The 21,059-nt window shown below is 32.7% G+C and overlaps 1 protein-coding gene across 1 annotated transcript in view; it reads right to left on the reverse strand.

The window, feature by feature from the left end:
* Lrriq3 (leucine rich repeats and IQ motif containing 3) overlaps nt 1-21,059 on the reverse strand; it is a 162,159-nt gene that overhangs the window by 115,826 nt on the left and 25,274 nt on the right. Inside the window, exon 4 of the mRNA XM_005330713.4 lies at nt 7,299-7,432. Within this exon, the coding sequence (XP_005330770.1) occupies nt 7,299-7,432 (134 nt within the window). The remainder of the gene's footprint in view (nt 1-7,298; nt 7,433-21,059) is intronic.

Genomic DNA, 21,059 nt, shown 5'->3' on the forward strand with positions numbered 1-21,059 from the left:
AAAAAGTAATCATAAAATTCATTTGGAAAAATAACAGACCCAGAATAGCCAAAGCAATCCTTAGCGAGAAAAGTGAAGCAAGAAGCATTATAATACCAAACCTTAAACTATACTACAAAACTACAGTAACAAAAATAGCATTGTACTGGCACCAAAATAGACAAGTAGATCAATGGTATAGAATAGAAGACACAGAGATGAACCCACATGAATACAGTTATCTCATACTAATAAAAGGTGCCAAAAACATACAGTGGAGAAAAGGTAGACTTTTTAACAAATGATGCTGGGAGAACTGGGAATCCATATGCAGCAAAATGAAAATAAACCCCTATCTCTCACTATGGACAAAACTCAACTCAAAGTGGATCAAGGATCTAAGAATAAGTCTAGAGACCCTGCGCCTAATAGAGGAAAAAGTAGGTCCAAATCTTCATCATGTCAGATTAGGCCCCAATTTCCTTAACAAGACTCCTAAAGTGCAAGAAATAAAATCAAGTATATTACTTTTTGCTATTATCTGGAGATTGAAGGAAAAATTAATTTCCAACCTTTTTCAGGTTGTTAGCAGAATCCTGTTATTTGTGCAGGGCCAAGGTTCCTGTTTTTTTATTGGCTATTTGTAGTGAGTCACCCCCAGCTTGTAAAGATCACACTCAAATCTTTCTTCCTACATGATCAGAAAAGCAGCAGCAAGCCAAATTCCTTTTGTAATTCAAGTGTAATTCTGATGTTCTGTTCTATCAATGTCAGTAAAACCCTGTGTTTTAAGATCTCACATGCATAGGTTAGAACCATTCAGTTATTCCACTTTAAGCTCAACTGATTAATAAGTAGCTTCAAAACTTCATTTTGCCTTCATCAAAATATAATTATGGGAGAAACACCTGAAAGTAAAGGTCATGTGGATCACCTTGGAATTCTGCCTAGCCCATGTGAAAGATGATCAAATATCCATTACACAAAAATTCACAGAGCTTGCACAAGTTTGAGTTAACATCCTAATGAGTTAACTGAAGAAAACTCATGGTATTTCTTTTTTTCTTCCTTTTTAGTCTATTGATGTGATTTCTAATATTAAATTAACCTTGTGTTTTTGGAATAAACATTGTTGATAGGGTGTTAGTCTTTCTTACATATCACTGAATCTGATTTTCTAATGCTATTCAGGATTTTTACATCCATGTGAGAAGTTTCTTTCTTGAAATGTTCTTATCAGGTTTTGATATCCACAGTCTGCTGAGCTCTCAAAATGAAAAAATAAATAAACAACTTTGAAAGTATTTTCTTTTGTTCTCTGGAAAATTTATGCATGAGTATATGATGGTGCTATTATCTTCCTTATCCATAGAGAATAATTTACTATTAAAGTTATTGAGGACTTATGTCTCCTTGTAGATTTCATTTCAATGACAGATTCAGTTTCTTTAATATATATCCAGTATAATTCAGCATTTTCCTTTCTTCTTTTGTCAACTTGAAAATTGTGTTCCTTCAAAAAATTTGTCCAATTCATAAAAATTATTAAATTATTGGCTATAAAGTTGTTCATTATATTACCTTTACTATATGTAAAACTTGCAATAATATCATTTTTTTCTTTTCTTTTCTTCTTTTTGGTGGGGAGATACTAGGGATTGAACTCAGGGGCACTCAACTACTGAGCCACATCTCCAGTCCAACCCTATTTCATATTTTATTTAGTGACAGAGTCTCACAGAGTTTCTTAGAGCCTCACTGTTGCTGAGGCTGCCTTCAAATTTGAGTTCCTCTTGTCTCAGCCTTCCAAGCCGCTGGCATTACATGCATGCACCACCATGCCCAACCCTTTTTTGTCTTGGTAATATATATTTTATTATTTATTCTTTATTTTGGTAATATGTATTTTTTTCTTCTCTCTCTTTACTTCTCAATTTCTTGCCTTTTGATAAAAACTAATTCCAGTTTTATTGATTTTTATGTACATTTTCTCATGCTCAATGCATATTTGTATTCTATTTTACGAATTTCTTATAGCATTTTTCTTATAAACTTTTTATAATTATACCTGAGCATTATTTCTGTTTTTTTTCCTCTTTATAAGACAGATATTTAATCAATAATATGCTCCTTTTTTTCATATACTCATTTAGTGCTGCTGGGCAGTAAATATGATTATTTTGTCATTTGCTTTCAGATATTTTGTGGTAGAAATGCTACACATTGTTCAATTCCCATTCTCCCTTTTAGATTTAGTAATAGAAGTCAAATTTCAACATGTGACAAAATAGCCAGACAAAAGACCATATTTCTAGCAACCCTTGCTGTCAATGTACCTAGATGACTAAATTCTGGCAAAGAAAATGTAGGAAAAAAGAAATATAGTATTCCTACTAAGGCTTACTATAGTTGCTGTTTTAGTAAAGTGACAAGTTCTTTCTGAGTTTTCCAAATGCAAAATGATTTGAACTGGGCGGCCATTTTGGACCACAAGTGTGTTTGGGATAGAAGACAAAACATAGAAAGATAAAGTAGAAAATTAAAGGAAGCTTGGGTTCCTATGTTTGTGCAGTCACAGGCCTAGACTTCTTGAAGTATGGACTCTTCTGTTGTAAAAAGAAAACTTTAGCCTGGCTTAAACCACAGGCTGGGGAATCTCTTACATAAAGCCAAATCAAATAATAACTAAAAGAAACAAACATATTGTTTCTTCTTCTAGAAAGAAATTTTATCACATTCAGGAAGTTATAATAGTGATAATTTTAAGTTTCCTTTTTCCTAATCTAAATATAATCGTATATTGTTTTCTTCCTGTATTCTGATGCATGTACAAACATATTTAGTGATATTTACTTGGAAATACAGTCTAAAATATCTTCAGCATTATAACTAATAAACTCTGAACTGTGCTAAAGTATTCTTTATTAAATTCCAATGTTCAAAGGACTCCTATTTTAATATTACTTATTAAAAGAAATTTACTACGATATCATTCAGATAAACATAATTAGCAATTTTTCTTGGAAAATGAGATGAAATCTATCTTCCTGACATTTACATCCACTATCACTGATTTTTTTTAACCTACATTCACTATCACTAATTTTTCTTTGTTTAATATACAAGAAGTAGTCAATTATTTGAATTATACTATTTAACTTTCTTGATTCTTAAATAGCTATTTACCTAACCATTCATCTCATAATATGACTATAGAATAATTCATTACGAAAAATTATCCTTTGGAAATCGAAATATGAATCAATTGGGGAAATCCATCAATATTATAAGGACACTCTGGTGTTAGCAACTATGCAGGAGGAAATTGATGGAAGCATTTAGGTATCTGAAGATTAGAAATAAAACAAAAAAAGTTAGACACTACTTGGAAAGCTTGTAGAGTTAATTTAAGGACAGAAACTAAATAGTAAATTGCAAATCTTGGTGGGGGGGAGTTACATATTTGAACATATGTAAATGGAATCTCCAGTAAGGGTCTGGAGCAGTGGGACAATGAACCCCCAAAACTAAGCAGCCAAAGCTGTACCCTAGGTCGAATTTCATAACTAAGGAGATGGTCCTGAAGACAGAATCCAAATTGAGCAGGAGCAGCTGCAGCAGTAGTAGCAGAGAAAGAGACAGAGAGAGAGTCGACATTAAAAAGGGGGGTAGTAAGAAAGAGAGCCATAGAAATTGGAAAGCAAATCATGATATTTTTAATATTATTCAAAAACAACAAAGAAGCAGTGTTAGAACCAAAAGTAAAAAAGCTTCTTAAAGTTCAGAAAAACTAATTTCTCATAACAAGAACAATATAACAGTATTTCTATGTAATCAAGTATAGTTGTTATAATACAGAAAAAGAAAATAATAACATCACTATAGACATGAAAGAAAGACAGAAAGTGAAGCCTATCTTAAAAAAAAAAACAAAAAAAAAACTATGACCTATTATTTCAAAATGAAGTAAAAGCAAGAAAATCATATAAAACTTACAAAAGCAACATAAGCTAGAATTTTAAAAAAATGGAAATAGTGATAGGACAGAAAAAGAATCAATACTTTAAAAACTCATTTTAGAAAGAATGAACTAGAAGAAGCATAATTACAAATAAAAATGAAATAAAATGTTCTAGAAAATGGATTAAAATATGAAATATATTTAAATTAAAACAAAATCATTAAATAACTAATATCATTTTGCTAAATAAAACAAATAACTATTCAACAGAAAATTTAAATTATATATCTCCATTCTAATGACAAAAAGAATAACCTAACAAATCTCAAGTTTTATTAAATATGTATTGATAGTAGTAAATATACAATAATTCTAAATCTATTTTGTATTATGGAGTTAACATGTGAAAATACAGATAATGTTGATAATCCTAATTCTCATAGTAGAAAGAAAGTATAATGTTGAAGGAAAGCAGTTAAGAACCCTCTGTGTTGAATTAGTATTTAAGGAATCAATATGAAATCATAATGTAAAAAATAATCAATTTAGATTCTGTTTGCTGAAATGGCCCAGGAACCATGACACCCCAAGAGCAATTAACACATGAACTCCCAGATGAGTTTCCAAATATCAGTCCCCACTAAAAAGACCAGAGCTCTCTGGAAATAGTTAATTTCAGGGCTTCAAAAAGTAAAGGAGCCCAGAATTGGAATTCAAGAAATAAAACCCAATATTTACAGACTTAATTTACACAATTTCATCTCCTTGTAACTAACAACAAATGACCAACACGAAATAGTAGCTGACAATCAATAAATATCTTAAATTCTCCACCAAGTTTAAATCCTTAATGTTTTACTTATCAACAGAAAATACAAGACAAACTCAAAAACTCTGTGGACTAAATGATATAAAGTGGATTAACATAATTCTTTACATAAACGGTGCCTGTAATAAATGTTTTTTCCCCATTTTCCATGTTATACTTCTTTCACAGCTCATCAACCCAATCAATAATTTCTCTATGAGCTCAACATAATTGTCAACTATGTTTAGGAGGCTGCCAATTCGATTATAGTATTTTATTCTAAGAATGAAAATGTACTCCCCATAGTATATCCTATCATCCATATTAAAAACACTTCCATTCTAAAATGTAGTAGCATTAATCTTAATGTTTAGTCTGTATACAATATTTCAAGTAGTTTAAGCAAAAAATTTCAAGCAAGATTAAAAATTGTTTTGAGTGTGGAAAGGCATTTCTCAAGGCTAGAAATAGATATAAGAAGACTAATCACTTGGGATCTATACTCAGAGGTCAGGGCAGCATATTGTGTCCCCAGTTCTGGATTTCACTTTCCCATAGATGAATTAAGAAATACTTTTCTGATTACAGCTCCCATACTCTTTTCATTTATTGATGTATTAATCAACTCCACAAACATTTCTGAGCACTCAACATGTGTCAAGTACTGTTATATGCTACAGATAAGGAAAACAAGTAGATATGGAGTCTCTGCACCTCACAGAGCTTACATTATATCTGGTGATACAGATAATTACATAGACAACTGCAGCATGTATAGTAAGTGTTTGTGATAACAAAACTGTGTGATGCCACTTGTAAGATTTTAATTAGGTGAATAAAATGATCCGACATCTATTTTTGAAAGATCACTCTAGGCATGCTGTGGAAAATATAATTGAAAGGGAGCAAGAAATCTAAGGAACTTATCCCTCAGAGTCAAATAATGCAGACAACACCAAATACAGCAACAACAACGATGATTTAAAAAAAGAAAAAAAATAGCATCTAATGAGAATGTAATATCCACCTTTTTTACGTGCTATATGCATTATATTCATGATCTCCATTCCCACAAGCAAACAAAGAAATAAGTACTATTAGCCCCTGTTCTTTACAATTTTACAGATGAGGAAATTTACGCTCACAGTAGTTAAGTGATGTGCTCTTAATAGAATAAAACTTTAAAGAAAGAAAGCATTTCCAACCAGTCTGTCTTGAACCACTGTGATGTATTATTATTACTGATTTCTCTCCCCACAAAACTCATTGAAACTAGTCATACATGCAGAGTTTTCAGAGATTGTTTCCATGAAGAAAGATTTTTATCTCACTCACATTACTGAGTATCAGAAGGTGCCTTGATTATAAGAGAGAAAACTCAATCCTGGGGAATAAACTAAAGCCAATTTCGTTGAATTAGATGTTTATTTCATTTAAAGTACATACTAAATTTAAATAGAACATATGAGACTGAAATAATATTTAAATAAAGATGCACGTGTCAGCAACCACCTGATCCTTTTCCATATCGTTTATTCCAATGTTTTCACATATTTCCATTTTCTGAACACATTCTTCCTTATAATTTGACCTTGGTTTGAAAAGTATATGGAATCACTCCTCAGAACTTTCAGATACTGTATTACTGTCAACTTTGCTACATGTCCCTATAACTGTCTCTCTTTATCAGGACTATCAACAAGTATGATTTAACACATGTAGGCTGAGAAAGGAAGACATTCTACCTTACCACAGAATGCTGAATCTCATTTTGGTGAAACTTCCCAATCTTGCATTCTCAGGAAACATTCACTGTTCTAATCTGTACCTGTTTTAATTCTACTTATATACAAATTGCATTTACATCTTCTAAATATTATCATTACACAACTGAAAATAAGCTATATGAAAATGTTCATTTATTTTTCACAAGTTTGATATTTGGAAATTACACATATATTGATGACACAGTATCCTACTTTACTTCTCCAAGTACAATGTGAAAAGATTCTAGCAAGAAAGATTTTCCTTTATTTGTAAAGATCAGTTCCAGAGAGGAAAGAACAACTAATTAAGGATAAAACAGATTGATGTATTAGCAGATATCTCAGCAAAATTATCTTTAGATTTATACAAAACTTAAAATCCTCATACATATTTTAATGTTTATATTTTTATTATATTACATTATATAGTTCATGACTTCTATTTCTATTATATCTCATTACATTACAGAATTTCAATGTGGTTTTGGTTTATACTTTTAAGTATAAATTTTAAACACTATCAGAATTATTCAAACAATGCTTATAAAAAAGTATTGATTAGTTACTTTATAGTTTATTTAAACAAAAAATAAAGTATCAAAATTTGATAATTATAAATATTCTAATACATCACTACAAAGTCTTATTTTCTTTAACTTAGGTCAAATGGTGTATAAATATCATTTTAAGGAGAGAGAATACAAAAATGTGAATTATTAGAGAATTTTTATCACTAATTTTCTAATTATTTGAATATTCAAATGGGAAAGAAAATAAAACATACCTTAATTTTTTTCTAATTAAAAAGCCACGTATCCATCTTTGAACAATCAAAACTGGTGAATTATGAGCCAGAATTTTATTAATACTTGAAATAACATATTTAATATTATTAAGCTCATCCTCATAGGTGGTTCCCTGTATAAAGAAAAGAATTCAATAATTTTATCTTTCATAAAACTTTTTCCAGAAGGTATTTTATACTTGGTAATCTAGTGATATAAATAAACCCATAAAATATTCATAGGTATTTTATAGGCATAATATTTAAAAAGTAATTTTTAAACACAATGGAGTTTTATTCAACCATAAAGAAAAATAAAATTATGGCATTTGCAGAAAAATAAATGGAACTAAAGACCATCAATAAGTCAAACTCAGAAGGTTAAGGTCCTGTGTATTTTCTTTCATAAGTGGAAACTAGAAAGGAAAAGGGAAAATAACAGTGGGAGTGGATCTCCTAAAAATGAAAGAGAGATCAGTAGAGGAAAGGGATTAAGGGGCAAGAGGTAGGGAGGGAGGAGACAAATGCTGGAGTGTGATATTGTGTGCATGTACAAATACATAACAATAAATCCCATCAATATGTACAAATACAAAGCACCAAAAAATAATAAAAAATTCATATTTTAATTTAAAAAGTATCAAAAATTAGAAGCATCAAATAATTTTAATGCTGTGTACAGCATGCAAGATTCTTGATAAGTTTCTTCATTCAAGATTTTTCTTTCAATGTGCTAACATAGGTAAAAGTTTGACTATAGTCACCTTGTTTTCTGAAAAATAGTGTTATAAATTGTGTCCAATGAAACTCTTAGTTTGTGAATCACCATAAAGAAAACGAATATGTGTTGAATTCATACAAGAATTTATAGTAGTTAAAATTTTTGTTATACTTAACTAGAATGTTAGATGCTTTTTTTTTTGGAACATAGCACACTCCTTTGAGAAAGATATCCTATATAACTTTTAAAATTATGTCCTAATTACTTATACATGATAGTAGAATGCATTCTGACATACTGCACACAAATGAAGCACAACTTCCCATTCCTATGGATGTACATTTTTCAGAGTCACACCAATAATGTAATCATACATGTATACAGGATAATAACGTTATTCTCATTCCACCATTCTTCCCATCCCTGAGCTCCTCCCCTCCCCTCACTCCTCTGTGCACAATCCAAAGTTCCTTCATTCTTCCCTACCACAACTTCCAATATGGATCAGCATCCAATAATCGAGAAAACATTCAGCCTTCATTTTTTTGGGATTGGCTTATTTCACTTAGCATGGTATCCTCTAGTTCCTTCCATTTTCCTGCAAAAGTCATAATTTCATCCTTCTTTAACCTGAGTAATATCCAGTATGTACATGTACCACATTTTATCCATTCATCTCTTGAAGGGTATCTAGATTGGTTCCATAGTTGAGCTGAATTGAGCGCTATAAACATTGTTGTGGCTGGTCCACTGTAGCATGCTGATTTTAAGTCATTTGGATATATGCCAAGGAGTGGGATAACTAGCTCAAATGCTGGTTCCATTCCAAGTCTTCTGAGGAATCTCCATACTGCTTTGTATGGTGTTTATGCAATTTGCAGTCTCACCAGAAATGTATAAGTGAACCTTTTTACCCACATGCTCACCAACACTTATTGTTGCTTGTAACCTTGATATTTCCCACCCTGATTAGAGATGAAATCTTAGAGTAGTTTTAATTTGCATTTCTCTAATTGCTAGATATGAAAATGTTGAACAATCAATTGTATTTCTTCTTCTATGAAGTGTCTGTTCTGTTCCTTAGTCCATTTATTAATTGAGATACTTGTTTCTCTTGGTGTTAAGTTATTGAGTTCTTTATATATCCTGGAGATTAGTGCACTATCTGAGGTGCAGGTGCAAAAATTTTTCTCCCATTCTGTAGGCTCTCTCTTCTGTTGGGGTTTTTAGCTTCTTCTATCGACTCCGTCCCGCAGAGAGGCTTAGGAGAGCATGCCACAACCCAGATAGATCAAGAAAGGTGAGGGTCGGCCAGCCGCCCACCCAGCCCTCCCCACTGGAGGACAATCAGACGTACTGGGAGACTAGTCAATGCAGGATCTCATTTATTGAGGAAACACACACAACATACCTAAGGAGTAAAAGCCAATCATTTTAAAACACAGAAAAGCCGGAATCAATCAACATAAAGATCAAATCAGCAGAAGGAATCCACAAGTATACCCATACCATAGTTTCTAATGAAGAGCATGAGCTGTGCACCAGCATGGAATTGAAGTAAGCCAATCAGGGAGGTTTCAAAACAACTTCAGCGTCCCCTACTGGCATTTAGCCAGGCGCCATCTTAGTTTTCAGCCCCACACTCTTCATGTTATTGTTTCCTTTGTTCTTAGTAAACTTTTTAGTTTGAATTGATACCATTTATTAATTCTTACTTTTACCTCTTGCATGTTAGAAGTCTTGTAAAGGAAGTCAATCCCTAAGCCAACATGGTAAGGATTTAAGCCTACTTTCTCTTCCATTAGGCACAAGGTCTCTGCTCTAATTCCTAGGTTCTTGATCCACTTTGAGTTGAGTTTTGTACAGGAAAAGAGAGAGAATTCATTTTGCTACATTTGGTTGAATATGCTATCTTTTCTCTATTTTTTTTGTGCCTTTGTCTAGTATGAGATAACTGTATGTATGTGGGTTGTCTCTGTGTCTTATATTTTGTACCATTGGTCTACATGTCTATTTGGTGCCAATACTATGCCTTTTTTGTTACCATTGCTCTCTAGTATAGTTTAATATCTGGTACTGTGTTGCCTCCTGCTTCACTCCTTTTGCTAAGGATTGTTTTGACTATTCTGGGTCTCATATTTTTCCAAATGAATTTCATGATTGCTTTTTCTATTTCTATGAAGAATGTCATTGGGATTTCAATAGAAATTGCACTAAATCTGCATAAAACTTTTGGTAGTATGGCCATTTTGACAATATTAATTCTTCCTATCCAAGAGCATGGGAGGTCTTTCCATCTTGTAAAGTCTTCTTCAATTTCTTTCTTTAGTGTTTTGTAGTTTTCATTGCAGAGGTCTATTACCTCACTTGTTGAGGCTATTGTGAATGGGGTAATATTCCTGATTTCTCTTTCAGGGGATCATCAGTGATGTATAGAAATGCATTTTATTTGAAGGTATTGATTTCATATCATGCTAATTTTCTTAATTCATTTATGAGTTCTAGATGTTTTCTGGTAGAATTTTTGGGGTCTTCTAGGTATAGAATCATATCATCAGCAAATAGTGCTAATCTGAGTTCTTCTTTTTCTATCTATACCCCTTTAATTTTTTTTTGTCTGTATAATTGCTCTGGCTACTATTTAAGGAAGTATGTTAAATAGAAGTGGTGAAAGAGGGCATCCCTATCTTATTCCAATTTTTAGAGGGAATGCTTCCAACCTGTCTCCATTTAGAATGATGTTGGCCTGGGGCTAAGCATAGACAGCTTTTACAATGTTGAGATATGTTCCTATTATCCCTAGTTTTTCTAGTGTTTTGAACATGAAGGGGTGGTATTTTGTCAAATACTTTTCCTGCATCTATTGAGATGATGATATGATTCTTGTCTTTAAGTATGTAAATGTGATGTCTTACACTTATTTCCATACGTTGAATCATCCTTGCATCCCTGAAATAAACCCCACTTGATTATGATGCACTATGCTTTTACTATGTTTTCTTGTGCAATTTGCCAGAATTTTATTAAGAATTTTTGCATCTATGTTCATCAGGAATATCAGTCTGAAGTTTTCTTTCCTTGCTACGTCTTTTTCTGGTTTTGGTAGCAGGGTGAGGATGATACTAGCTTCATAGAATGAGTTTGAAAGGGTTCCCTCTTCTCTATTTCCTGGAATAATTTGAAGACTTTGGGTGTTAATTCTTCTTTGAAGGTCAGGTAAAACTCAGCTGAGAATCCATCTGAGCCTGGGCTTTTCTTAGTTAGTAGGCTTTTGACGGTGTCTTCTATTCATTGCTTGAAATGGATCTATTTAATTTGTGTATGTCTTCCTGATTCAGTTTAGGTAGGTAATATGTCACTAGAAATTTGTCAATATCTTTGAGATTTTCTATCTTATTTGAGTATAAATTTTCTAAATAGTTTCTAATTATCTTCTATATTCCAGTACTGTCCATCATAACATTTCATTTTCATCGTGAATTTTAGTAACTTTTATCTCTTTCTCTTTGTTACTGAAGCTAAGGTTTTATCAATTTTATTTATTTTTTCAAAGAAATAACTTTCATTTTATCATTTTTTTGAATTGTTTCTATTTCATTGATTTTAGCTCTGATTTTAATTATTTCCCGTCTTCCACTGCTTTTGGTTGATTTGTTATTTTTCTAGGGCATTCAGATATAATGTTAGGTCACTTATTTGTTAACTTTTTATTCTTTTAATAAATGAGCTCAATGCAATTAAGTTTCCTCTTAGCACTGGCTTCCTCATAGTGTCCCAGAGATTTTGATATTTTGTATTAGTGTTGTCATTTACCACTAAGTATTTTTTTTGTTTCTTTCCTGATTTCTTCTGCTACCCACTGTCATTGAATAGTGTATTATTTTGTCTCCAGGTGTTAGAGTAGCTTCTATTTTTATTTTAACGTTGATTTCTAGTTTTATTCCGTTAATGTCTGAGAGAATGCAAGGGTTTTTTTTTTCTTTTTTTCTTTCTTTTTTCTTTTTTTGTATTTGCTAAGAGTTGCTTTGTGCCATAACATATGGTCTGTAACAGATGAAAATCCATTTGCTGCCAAAAGAAAGTGTATTCAGTCATTGATGAATAAGTCTAAATTATTGATTTCATTATTTAGTTCTATAATTTCTTTGTTTAGTTTTTGTTTGGAAAATCTATCCAGTAGTGACAGAGGTGTGTTAAAGCTACCCAGTATTATTGTGTTGTGGTCTATTTGATTCATAAAATTGAGAAAGGTTTGTTGGAGGTATATAGATGTTCCATTGTTTGGGGCATAAATATTTATGATTTCTATGTCTTGAAAATGTGTAATTCCTTTAAGCAGTATAAAATAGTCTTCTTTGTCCCTTCTGATTAACTTTGGCTTGATGTCTCTTTGTTTGATATGAGTATAGAAACCCCTGCTTGTTTATGAGATCCACATGAATGATGGTTTTCCCCATCTTTTCAGCTTCGATCTATGGATGTCTTTGCCTATGACCTGAGTCTCTTGGAGGCAGTATATTGTTGGGTCTTATTTTTAAATCCAATCTGCCAGTCTACGTCTTTTGATTGATGAGTTTAGGTCATTAACATGCAGGGTTATTATTGAGATTCCCTGGTAATTTTGGTTTATTTTTTTTAACCTGACTTAGTTTATCCTTTGATAGACCTTTCCTTTAGTGTAGTTCCTCACTTTGCTGATTATCTCTTTTTTTTCTTTTCCTCCTCACGAAATATTTTGTTGAGAACATTTTGCAGTACAAGCTTTCTAGTTGTTATTTTTTTAACTTTTGTTTACCATGGAAGCTTTTTATTTAATATTCAAATTGGAAACTTAATTTTGTTGGATAAAAAATACTCAGTTTGCATCCATTTTCTTTCAGAGCTTGATATGTTATTCAGGACCTCCTGGCATTGAGAATCTGGGTTAAGAAATCAGCTGAAATCCAAATTGATTTCCTCATATGTAATTTGCTTCTTTTTCCTCCTGTCACAGCCTTTAAAATTCTATCCTTATTCTGTATGTTAGTCATTCTCATTATAATGTGCCTTGATGGCAATGTGCTGTAATTTGGGGTCTTGTAATCTCTTATAGTTGATTTCCCATTTCATTCTTTAGATTTGGGGAATTTTCTAATATTATGTCATTGCAAAGACTGTGCATTCCTCTGGTTTGTATCTCCACACCTTCACCTATTCCAATGAATCTTAAATTTGGTATTTTCATGTTATCCCATATTTTTTGGAAGTTCTGTGCATGGTTTCTTGTCATCTTCTCTGTACAGTCAACTTTATTTTCAAGAGTATATATTTTCTCTTCATCACCTGAGGTTCTGTCTTCTAAGTGGTGTAGTCTGTTCGTGATATTTTCCATTGAATTTTTAATTTGGTTTAGTTTCCTTCATTTTGAGGATTTCTAGTTGATTCATTTTACAATATCTGCCTCGTTATTGAAGTGATCTTTCACTTCCTGTATTTTCTCTCTGATACCAACTTTATATTGAAGATTAGTCTAATCATGTACCTTCTAAACTCCTTATCTGACATTTATTCTACTGTGTTGTCTATGGATTTTATTTTCAGAACATCTAGATTGTTTGAGGTGCTTTGTTCCCAAGTTTTTTCACATTGTTTGTATATTTTCCCATCTAGTAGTATAAATCTGAGGCAATACAGTGCCAAAGGCCAATGTCTCGGCTTGGCACCAGAATCACGAGGCACTCACAGCTTTGTAGGTTCAAACAGCAATTCTTTATTCCCGCTCTCACACCGCCTCCACACAGGTCCAGGGGCAAACGCGTTCTCCTGTCTCCCGCACCAACCACCTACTCCAGGAGGCTCTCTCCAAATCCCATTTTAATCTCACGAGAACTCAATGGGAACAAGCAGCAGGAACACCCTAATCCCAGCAATAATCTTCAACTTCCAACTTCCCTAAAACCCATTATCTTAAACTGGCAACGCCTTAAACTCAAGGAGCCGGTTACTTCCTCAAACCTGATCAGCTCTAAACCCGAATCCGCCTTGGTCCTTGAGCAAGGTCACCTTATAAGCATGCATGCAATGTTCCATCAAATGTCCTCTAAGCAGCATGGGGTACGCTTGGCAAGGAAATTTCGATGCGTCATTCCTACTTGGTAATGGCCCTCAGCAATACAGTTTCTACCCTGTACTTTTATAGTGTCCTTGCAGGGTTCCAATACATCTCCTTTAAGAGGAGAACAATATTAACACCACTCAATGTAAACAATACAGAACCTTAAACCAAATAGCTCCTGTTTGCAGTTTTGTCACAATAAACAGAAATAATTTGTTCAATTATTGTCTACAATATAAAGAGTAAGTTTGCTAAATGGGTTTACCATTTGAAATGATGGACAATGAGGAAACTGAAGTATTGTAAGATGTGATGTTTATGAGGGAGGAGGAGAAAAAATATAGGTAAAAATTTATAATAAGAGCAAAGGAGGAATTAATAGAGGTTGACTTTTACATGAGAGAATGAGAAACTTAAAAAATTAATAGACAAATAGGTAAGAAAAAAATATATATAAATAAAAATATAAGAATATACAATGAAACTGTAACAAACTATTCAGACATCCCATTCCTCAACTAATTGATGTATGAACAATATTTGGATTCAAAGATGGTATAGATGTGAGAGAGAGGCAAAAGAGAAAAGGAAAGTCTCAATGGAAAACTGAATGATTGCTCCCGTTGGCTTTCAAATATTTTCTCAACTTCCTTTTTCTGCTGATAGGTAGGGTGGTCTGGAATTCGATGGTAGCTCCAGTCCCATGGGTGCTGGACCAGTTGGCTGGGTGAGCCAATAGCAAGATGACCTTACACCCTCTTCCAGTCTTCCCACTTAGTACAGCCGGCTCCTTCCATCCCCATGCAATTCACAACACACTTAGCTGGAGACAGCCTAGTTTTCTCCAGTTTCTCCAACCTGTGTTCTCCCCAGGGAAGACGCCCCTCAGTCTCCAGCTTTCCACAGGCTTGTCAGGCCCAAATTGGCCCAAACAGACCCAGCTGCAATCTGAAAGACCTGGGCTTCATATTCCCCAGGCTCTTCCTTGCTGTAGCCCCAGGCTCTCAATGCTATTTCAACTTGCAGAGAGACCACCATGGATGTGCTCACAGAAAAGAGAGACCCTGCAAAGGGGCAGCCAGATAACGGCCACCAGCACACTCAGCAGGAAGACCTCAGGTACAACCAGACCTGCAAGTACCCTGATAATATATATCCAGGTCCTGGCAGGTGTCCCCAGATGAAGGCAAATTTGCCCCAATGGTGGTGGCTGCAAACCTGCAGGCCCCTTGTCCCTGGACTCCCAGACCCTGTCTGATGTCCCAAGATGGCAATGGCCACATGTAACCAAACCCAATGAAACACTGACAATGGATTTCCAGGCAGTAGTGGGCAGCAGGAGATCCACTGGTGGTCTTTGAGCTAATAATGAAAAATTAGCAGGTAGACAACAGGTGGCAGGTGATTGGTAGGTGAAAGGATGGTGATGGACAAGCAAGAGCTGGGCAAATGGGCAAATGATGGCTGATTGGTGGTGGTCAGCAAGCGATCTGCACTCATGACAGGCAATATGCTGGCAGATGATGGGTGATCCAATGTCCTATATCACTTTTAAGGAAGATATTTCCTACAAGTATTTAGATTTGGGATTACATGCTCACTATATCTCACTGATCACTTGATTGGTTAGTAATGAAGTCACTTTGCATTTTCAGTATAGAAGAACACATTTAAAAGATGACATTTATATTTGTCTTCTTTTAAATCACCTATCATGAAGATTACAGACCATATAATGTTTAAAATATACATTTTCTCCTCATGTACATCCAATTATCTATGGGCTGCTTGAAAAAAAAAATCACAAAGCATTGTAGATTGGTGTTACTTCAGATTTATTCTAGCAAACATTCATTACTGATTAGCAAGTTATTTACTTGACCTTGGCTTGCTTTCATTTCCAACAGTAGTAAAATCCTCCTAAATAATATCCAAATTAATTCCTATTTCCTATTTTCTCCAATAATAATATGAATATGCATCATTGCTAGAGTAAATATTCCAAAGTGCAAATCTAATCATATGACATCTAAGCTTAATATATTTCTTTGACAACTGTGGAAGATCAATTCCAAATTTCTTAATTTTGTAGCAAAGGACCTTCAGGACCTAATCTTTTCCTACTCACCTCCCTTTGCCTTATATTTAATAACTTCTACTCTTGTAATATCTTGCTACTTACACCACTGTAAATCATTTGTTGATCAAACTTCAATGATTTTTTACACATTCCATTCTATTTTCTTGAATTACTCTCTCAACAGTTTTAGTTTTTTTTTTTTTTTTTGGAGACTCAATTTCTTCCTCTAAGAAATTATTACTGGTATTGATCTGTAAACGACATCCTTCTACAATATTATCCTGTGCAATAACTCATCTCTCACAGTTGACACTGTTGAATTTTCACTGACTCCTATAATCCTAGAAAACAGTGAAAGCTAAATCCTATAATCCTGGAAGATAGTGAAAGCTAAGAGATTTCCTCATCCCTTTGTTTCAGTTTAGTGCAAAAAGGAACTCTTCCTCTTATAACTGATTTGAATAATACCCATGGATTCTCCCCTTCTCTACCTATGTAAGGTCTAGACACAAATCTTCCAGACTCTCATTCTTTACCTTTTAATGATTAGGTGAACTATTTTGTCTCCACTGATCTATTGGAATAAAATACTTATGTGCCAAATATTGGTTACAATTCTTCCCCTTCCTAGGCCTGTGAATTCTGGTCCTCCTTCAGCCCAAGCCAATATACTGTATCTGCTTATACCTATCTTGATTATGGACTAGAATCAGAGTAAAATATTCTCTGATCTTACTATCAGATCAAATAATTTCCCTTTATCTCAATTCCTTTCACCAAACTCTTTCCAACCTTGCTTACTTCTCCCTTTTAGAGAAAAAAAAAACAACTTTTGGCTAACCCTTAAGTCCTTTGCAGATCTTGCAATAACAGAATTCTACTATAATAATCTCCCTCTGCCTTTGGCAAAAGTCCCTGTCCCTTACTTCTCCTCACCAAGTTCTGCTTTGTTTGTTTAACTTGACAAGTTTATACCATAAATCAATTATTGGTTTATCTTTACCACATAACCTCAGCAAGTTCAACAAATTTTTATTCTATGTGTCTAGAACTAAGTTTTTGTTTTATAATTGGTATTTGGTCATAAGTTGATAATTAAATCACTAAGTAATCAGCACTATTGATCTCCAATCTAGATTTGGCAATCAATTCTTATAGCTCAATTTTTTTATTGAGTTGCAATTACATCACATTTTTAATGTTTCTACCTTTTAAATTTTTATTTATCCATCTGTATTGCTTCTTACTTTCCTCAAGCCATTTAAACAGTGTTAGAACTTAGATGCTCTTTTATTTTTTATCTCTATTTGCTAATATTTTTCAAATGATCACTTTCCAAACTACATCTTACTGCCTCACATTTGCATATTAGCCACAAATCATAATTTTCTATCAGAAATTAACTCTTAAATTACAGACCTACAAAATAAATTTCTACTTCCATTTCTCTACCTGCCTATCAAGACTGAAATAATTATTTCCCTTATTTAAATCAATATAGTATTAACTATGTAGTCATTAAAATTATTCATCTTACAACTGTTGTTAAACCCACACTCCTCTTTCTCTACATTTCTATCCAACAAATTACTTAATTCTATCAGATTAATATTTCTTCAATCAGTCTTCTGTACTCCATATACCCTGTACCAATTTATTAAATCATTCCTTATAAGGTAGGCCCAAAGTGTTGTAATAGACTACTCACTAAAACCCCATCTTATGGTTTGGATGTGAGGTGTCCTCCAAAAGCTCATGTGCAAGACAATGCAAGAAACTTCAGAGAAAAAATGATTTGGTTATAAGAGCCTTAACCCAAATAGTGAATTAATCCCCTGATAGAGAGTACAGAAGACTGATTGAAGAAATATTAATCTGATAGTTTGGAAAGTGATCATTTGAAAAATACTATCTCCAAAAGCTACCACACTGGGAAGTTTCATTTTGAGGGAGGGCTAAACATTTCAGAACATTGCAAGTCTGATCTTTATTATGTCTTCGAAAAAAATCCTACACTCTATCTAGAAAGTACCTCTCAGAATTAATCTTTTTAAAATATATATATAATCCTTGATTAGTATAGAGGTTATTACCACAAATCTTCAAGTTTCTTTGTATTTGAGCTTATGGTGTTTATGTGTAGCTTAGGGAAAGGGGTGGTGACAGGTAAGTATATAAAAGTGCATAGTTGAGAAAGTGAAAGAAGTGAGGCGAAAGAACACAGGAGGAGATTTTGATGGCTAAGCTCAAGTAGTCCTGGTCAGATGCAATTCACATCAGCAAAGAACTATTAAGCTCACATTGTTTATAGCAGAGCCCTACTTGCCAATGACTCATAAGTAATCCCTTCTCTTTAAAGAGATATGAAGAATAATCATCAGTTATGGGCAGTGTTAATGCCTTCTAGGGAAAAAGTAAACTCCAGACAGTTTTCCCATGTCCTGAAACAATTATATTGTAAAATGCCAATTAAGATATCACTGTAAACTTGTACAAATGCCAAAAACCATTTGATATCTAAAGACAAGTGAAAGTACACTATTTCCAAGGAAAAGTATTGCATTTCTTCCACTATAGAAGTAATGGCACCATGTAAAATATGATTAGGTTAAATTCTAATTCTACCACTTGTCAGCTGTGCAATCTAGCATAAATAGCCCATTTATCCCTATTTTTATCACCTGCAAAATTTAGATAAAATTGGTACCATCTCATTTGTTTGTTATGAAATAATATTTACAAAGCATTCACAATATTAGCTGGAACATTTCAAGCATCCAAACATGTTATCTATCAGCAGTTGCATAGAATTACTTAAAACTATACAGTGTTTTAAATTTTTCAAAGGACTTCCATATAACTTACCATTTTGATATTCAAAAATTAACATAAAGGAAGGTATCTTGGAAAACAATTTACAAAAACTAACAGAAGATTATAAAATCAATAAATTAATTATAAAAACAATCAGTAAAGGACTGGTTAATGATAAAAATGCAGCATTGTAAGGAAAGGAAAATGTTTTGTGGACCATTTGGGGGTTTTTTGTTTGTGGCAGTTTTAAGTTTTTAGTTTTTAAAATCAGTACTTTTAATGGAAACAACTTGACCAAAAATCTGTCACAGAATTTTGAGACCCAATAAAACAAAAGTTTAATGAGAAACCTGTCTTCTTTGGTCAACATGAACTTATACAAATGTTAGGCAAGAGTTCCTCCATCTATTTGTGGTGTTGAGAATCTGTTAACTTTATAAGAATGATTAAATTTTCTGGTTGGGAATTTAGTTAAGAAGGGAAACTGTGAGGAATCTTCAAATACCTAGTGAGGATCTGGGAGGGGTGTATTGATTACAACACTTGGTTAGGGTAGAAAAATAATTTTGTAATTTACTTTAGAGGACAAACTCCTGTAATATTAAAGGCTGTTACTTCTGAAAAAAAAAAAACCAATTACTTCTAAAGTTTTCAATTCAACAAAAAAAAACCTGTTATAATTTTGGAAAACAATATGTTTAGCCAGAAATTATCAATAATCAATACAATAAGTGATAGTAATGATATATCTATACTCAAATAATTGCATGGAAATAAAACAGGGTGGTATGATTTCTACATAAATATGGAGCATTAACCCATGGGTTTGCAAATAATTTTTCTAATCTGTTTCTAGATTTTTCACTTCATTCATAATTACTTTTTTAGAAGTTTTTAGTTTGATGTAATGCCATATATTCATTTATTTATTTGTTCATTATTTTTGTTGCCTGATACACACTCACATACACACAAACACACACTCACAAAAAAAAAATCCTCATTGCCAAAACCAATATCAAGGAGCTTTTCTTCTATGTTTACTTCTATGAGATTTATGGTTTTGGCTTAGGTTGTGATCCTTTGTCCATTTTCATTTGACTTTTATTTATGGCATAAGATAAAAGTCCAATTTCATTCCTGAATGTAGAAATTCAGTTTTTCTAACTATTTATTGAAGAGAATATTCTTTCTCATTGTGTCAACTTGGATTCTTTGTTGAAAATTAGTTTATATTTGATCAATTATTTGACTCTATATGTTTGGAATCTTTATTTTGGTCACTGGTCTGTATGGCTATTTTTATGCTAGTATCAAGCAATTTTGATTGCTAGAGGTTTGTAATAAATTTTTAAATCAGAATGTATGATTCTTCCAAGTCTGTTTTCTTTCTCAAAATTATTCTATTTTGGGTCTTTTGTGGTTACATATAAATTTTAGAGGTTTTTTTTTTCTTGTTTCTCTGAATGCCATTGGTATTTTGATAGAATGCACAGGGATTATTGCCTTGAGTTGTTATGTATATTTTAACAATATTAATTCTTCTGATCCATGACCATGACTTTTCATTTATTTGTGTCATTATCAATTTCTTTCATTATTAATTTTAGAGTTTTCAATATACAAATCACTTGTCTTTTTAGCTAAATTTATTACTAAGGAGACTAATTTTTGAAGCTAATATAAATGTGATTGTTTTATTGATTTATTTTTCATCCAGCTCATTCATTTTATGTGTATAGAAATGCCATACATTTTTGCATGTTAACTATGTATTATACAAATTTAAGTTTATTTATTAATTCTAACAGCTTTTTGGTAGAATCTTTGGGGTTTTTCTTAATGCAAGATCATGTCATCTATAAACAGTGACAATTTGATTTCCTCCTTTACAATTGAAATATACTTTATTTCTTTCTCTTGCCTTATTGCTTTGCCTAGGACTTCCATTATTATGTTGAATAAAATTAGTAAATGTGGGAATTCTTACCTTGTACCAAATGTTAGAGGAATAGCTTCCATTTTCTTCCAATTGATTATGATATTAGCTGT

Source organism: Ictidomys tridecemlineatus, chromosome 11, assembly GCF_052094955.1.
Source record: "Ictidomys tridecemlineatus isolate mIctTri1 chromosome 11, mIctTri1.hap1, whole genome shotgun sequence".
NCBI classification, from domain to species: domain Eukaryota; kingdom Metazoa; phylum Chordata; class Mammalia; order Rodentia; family Sciuridae; genus Ictidomys; species Ictidomys tridecemlineatus.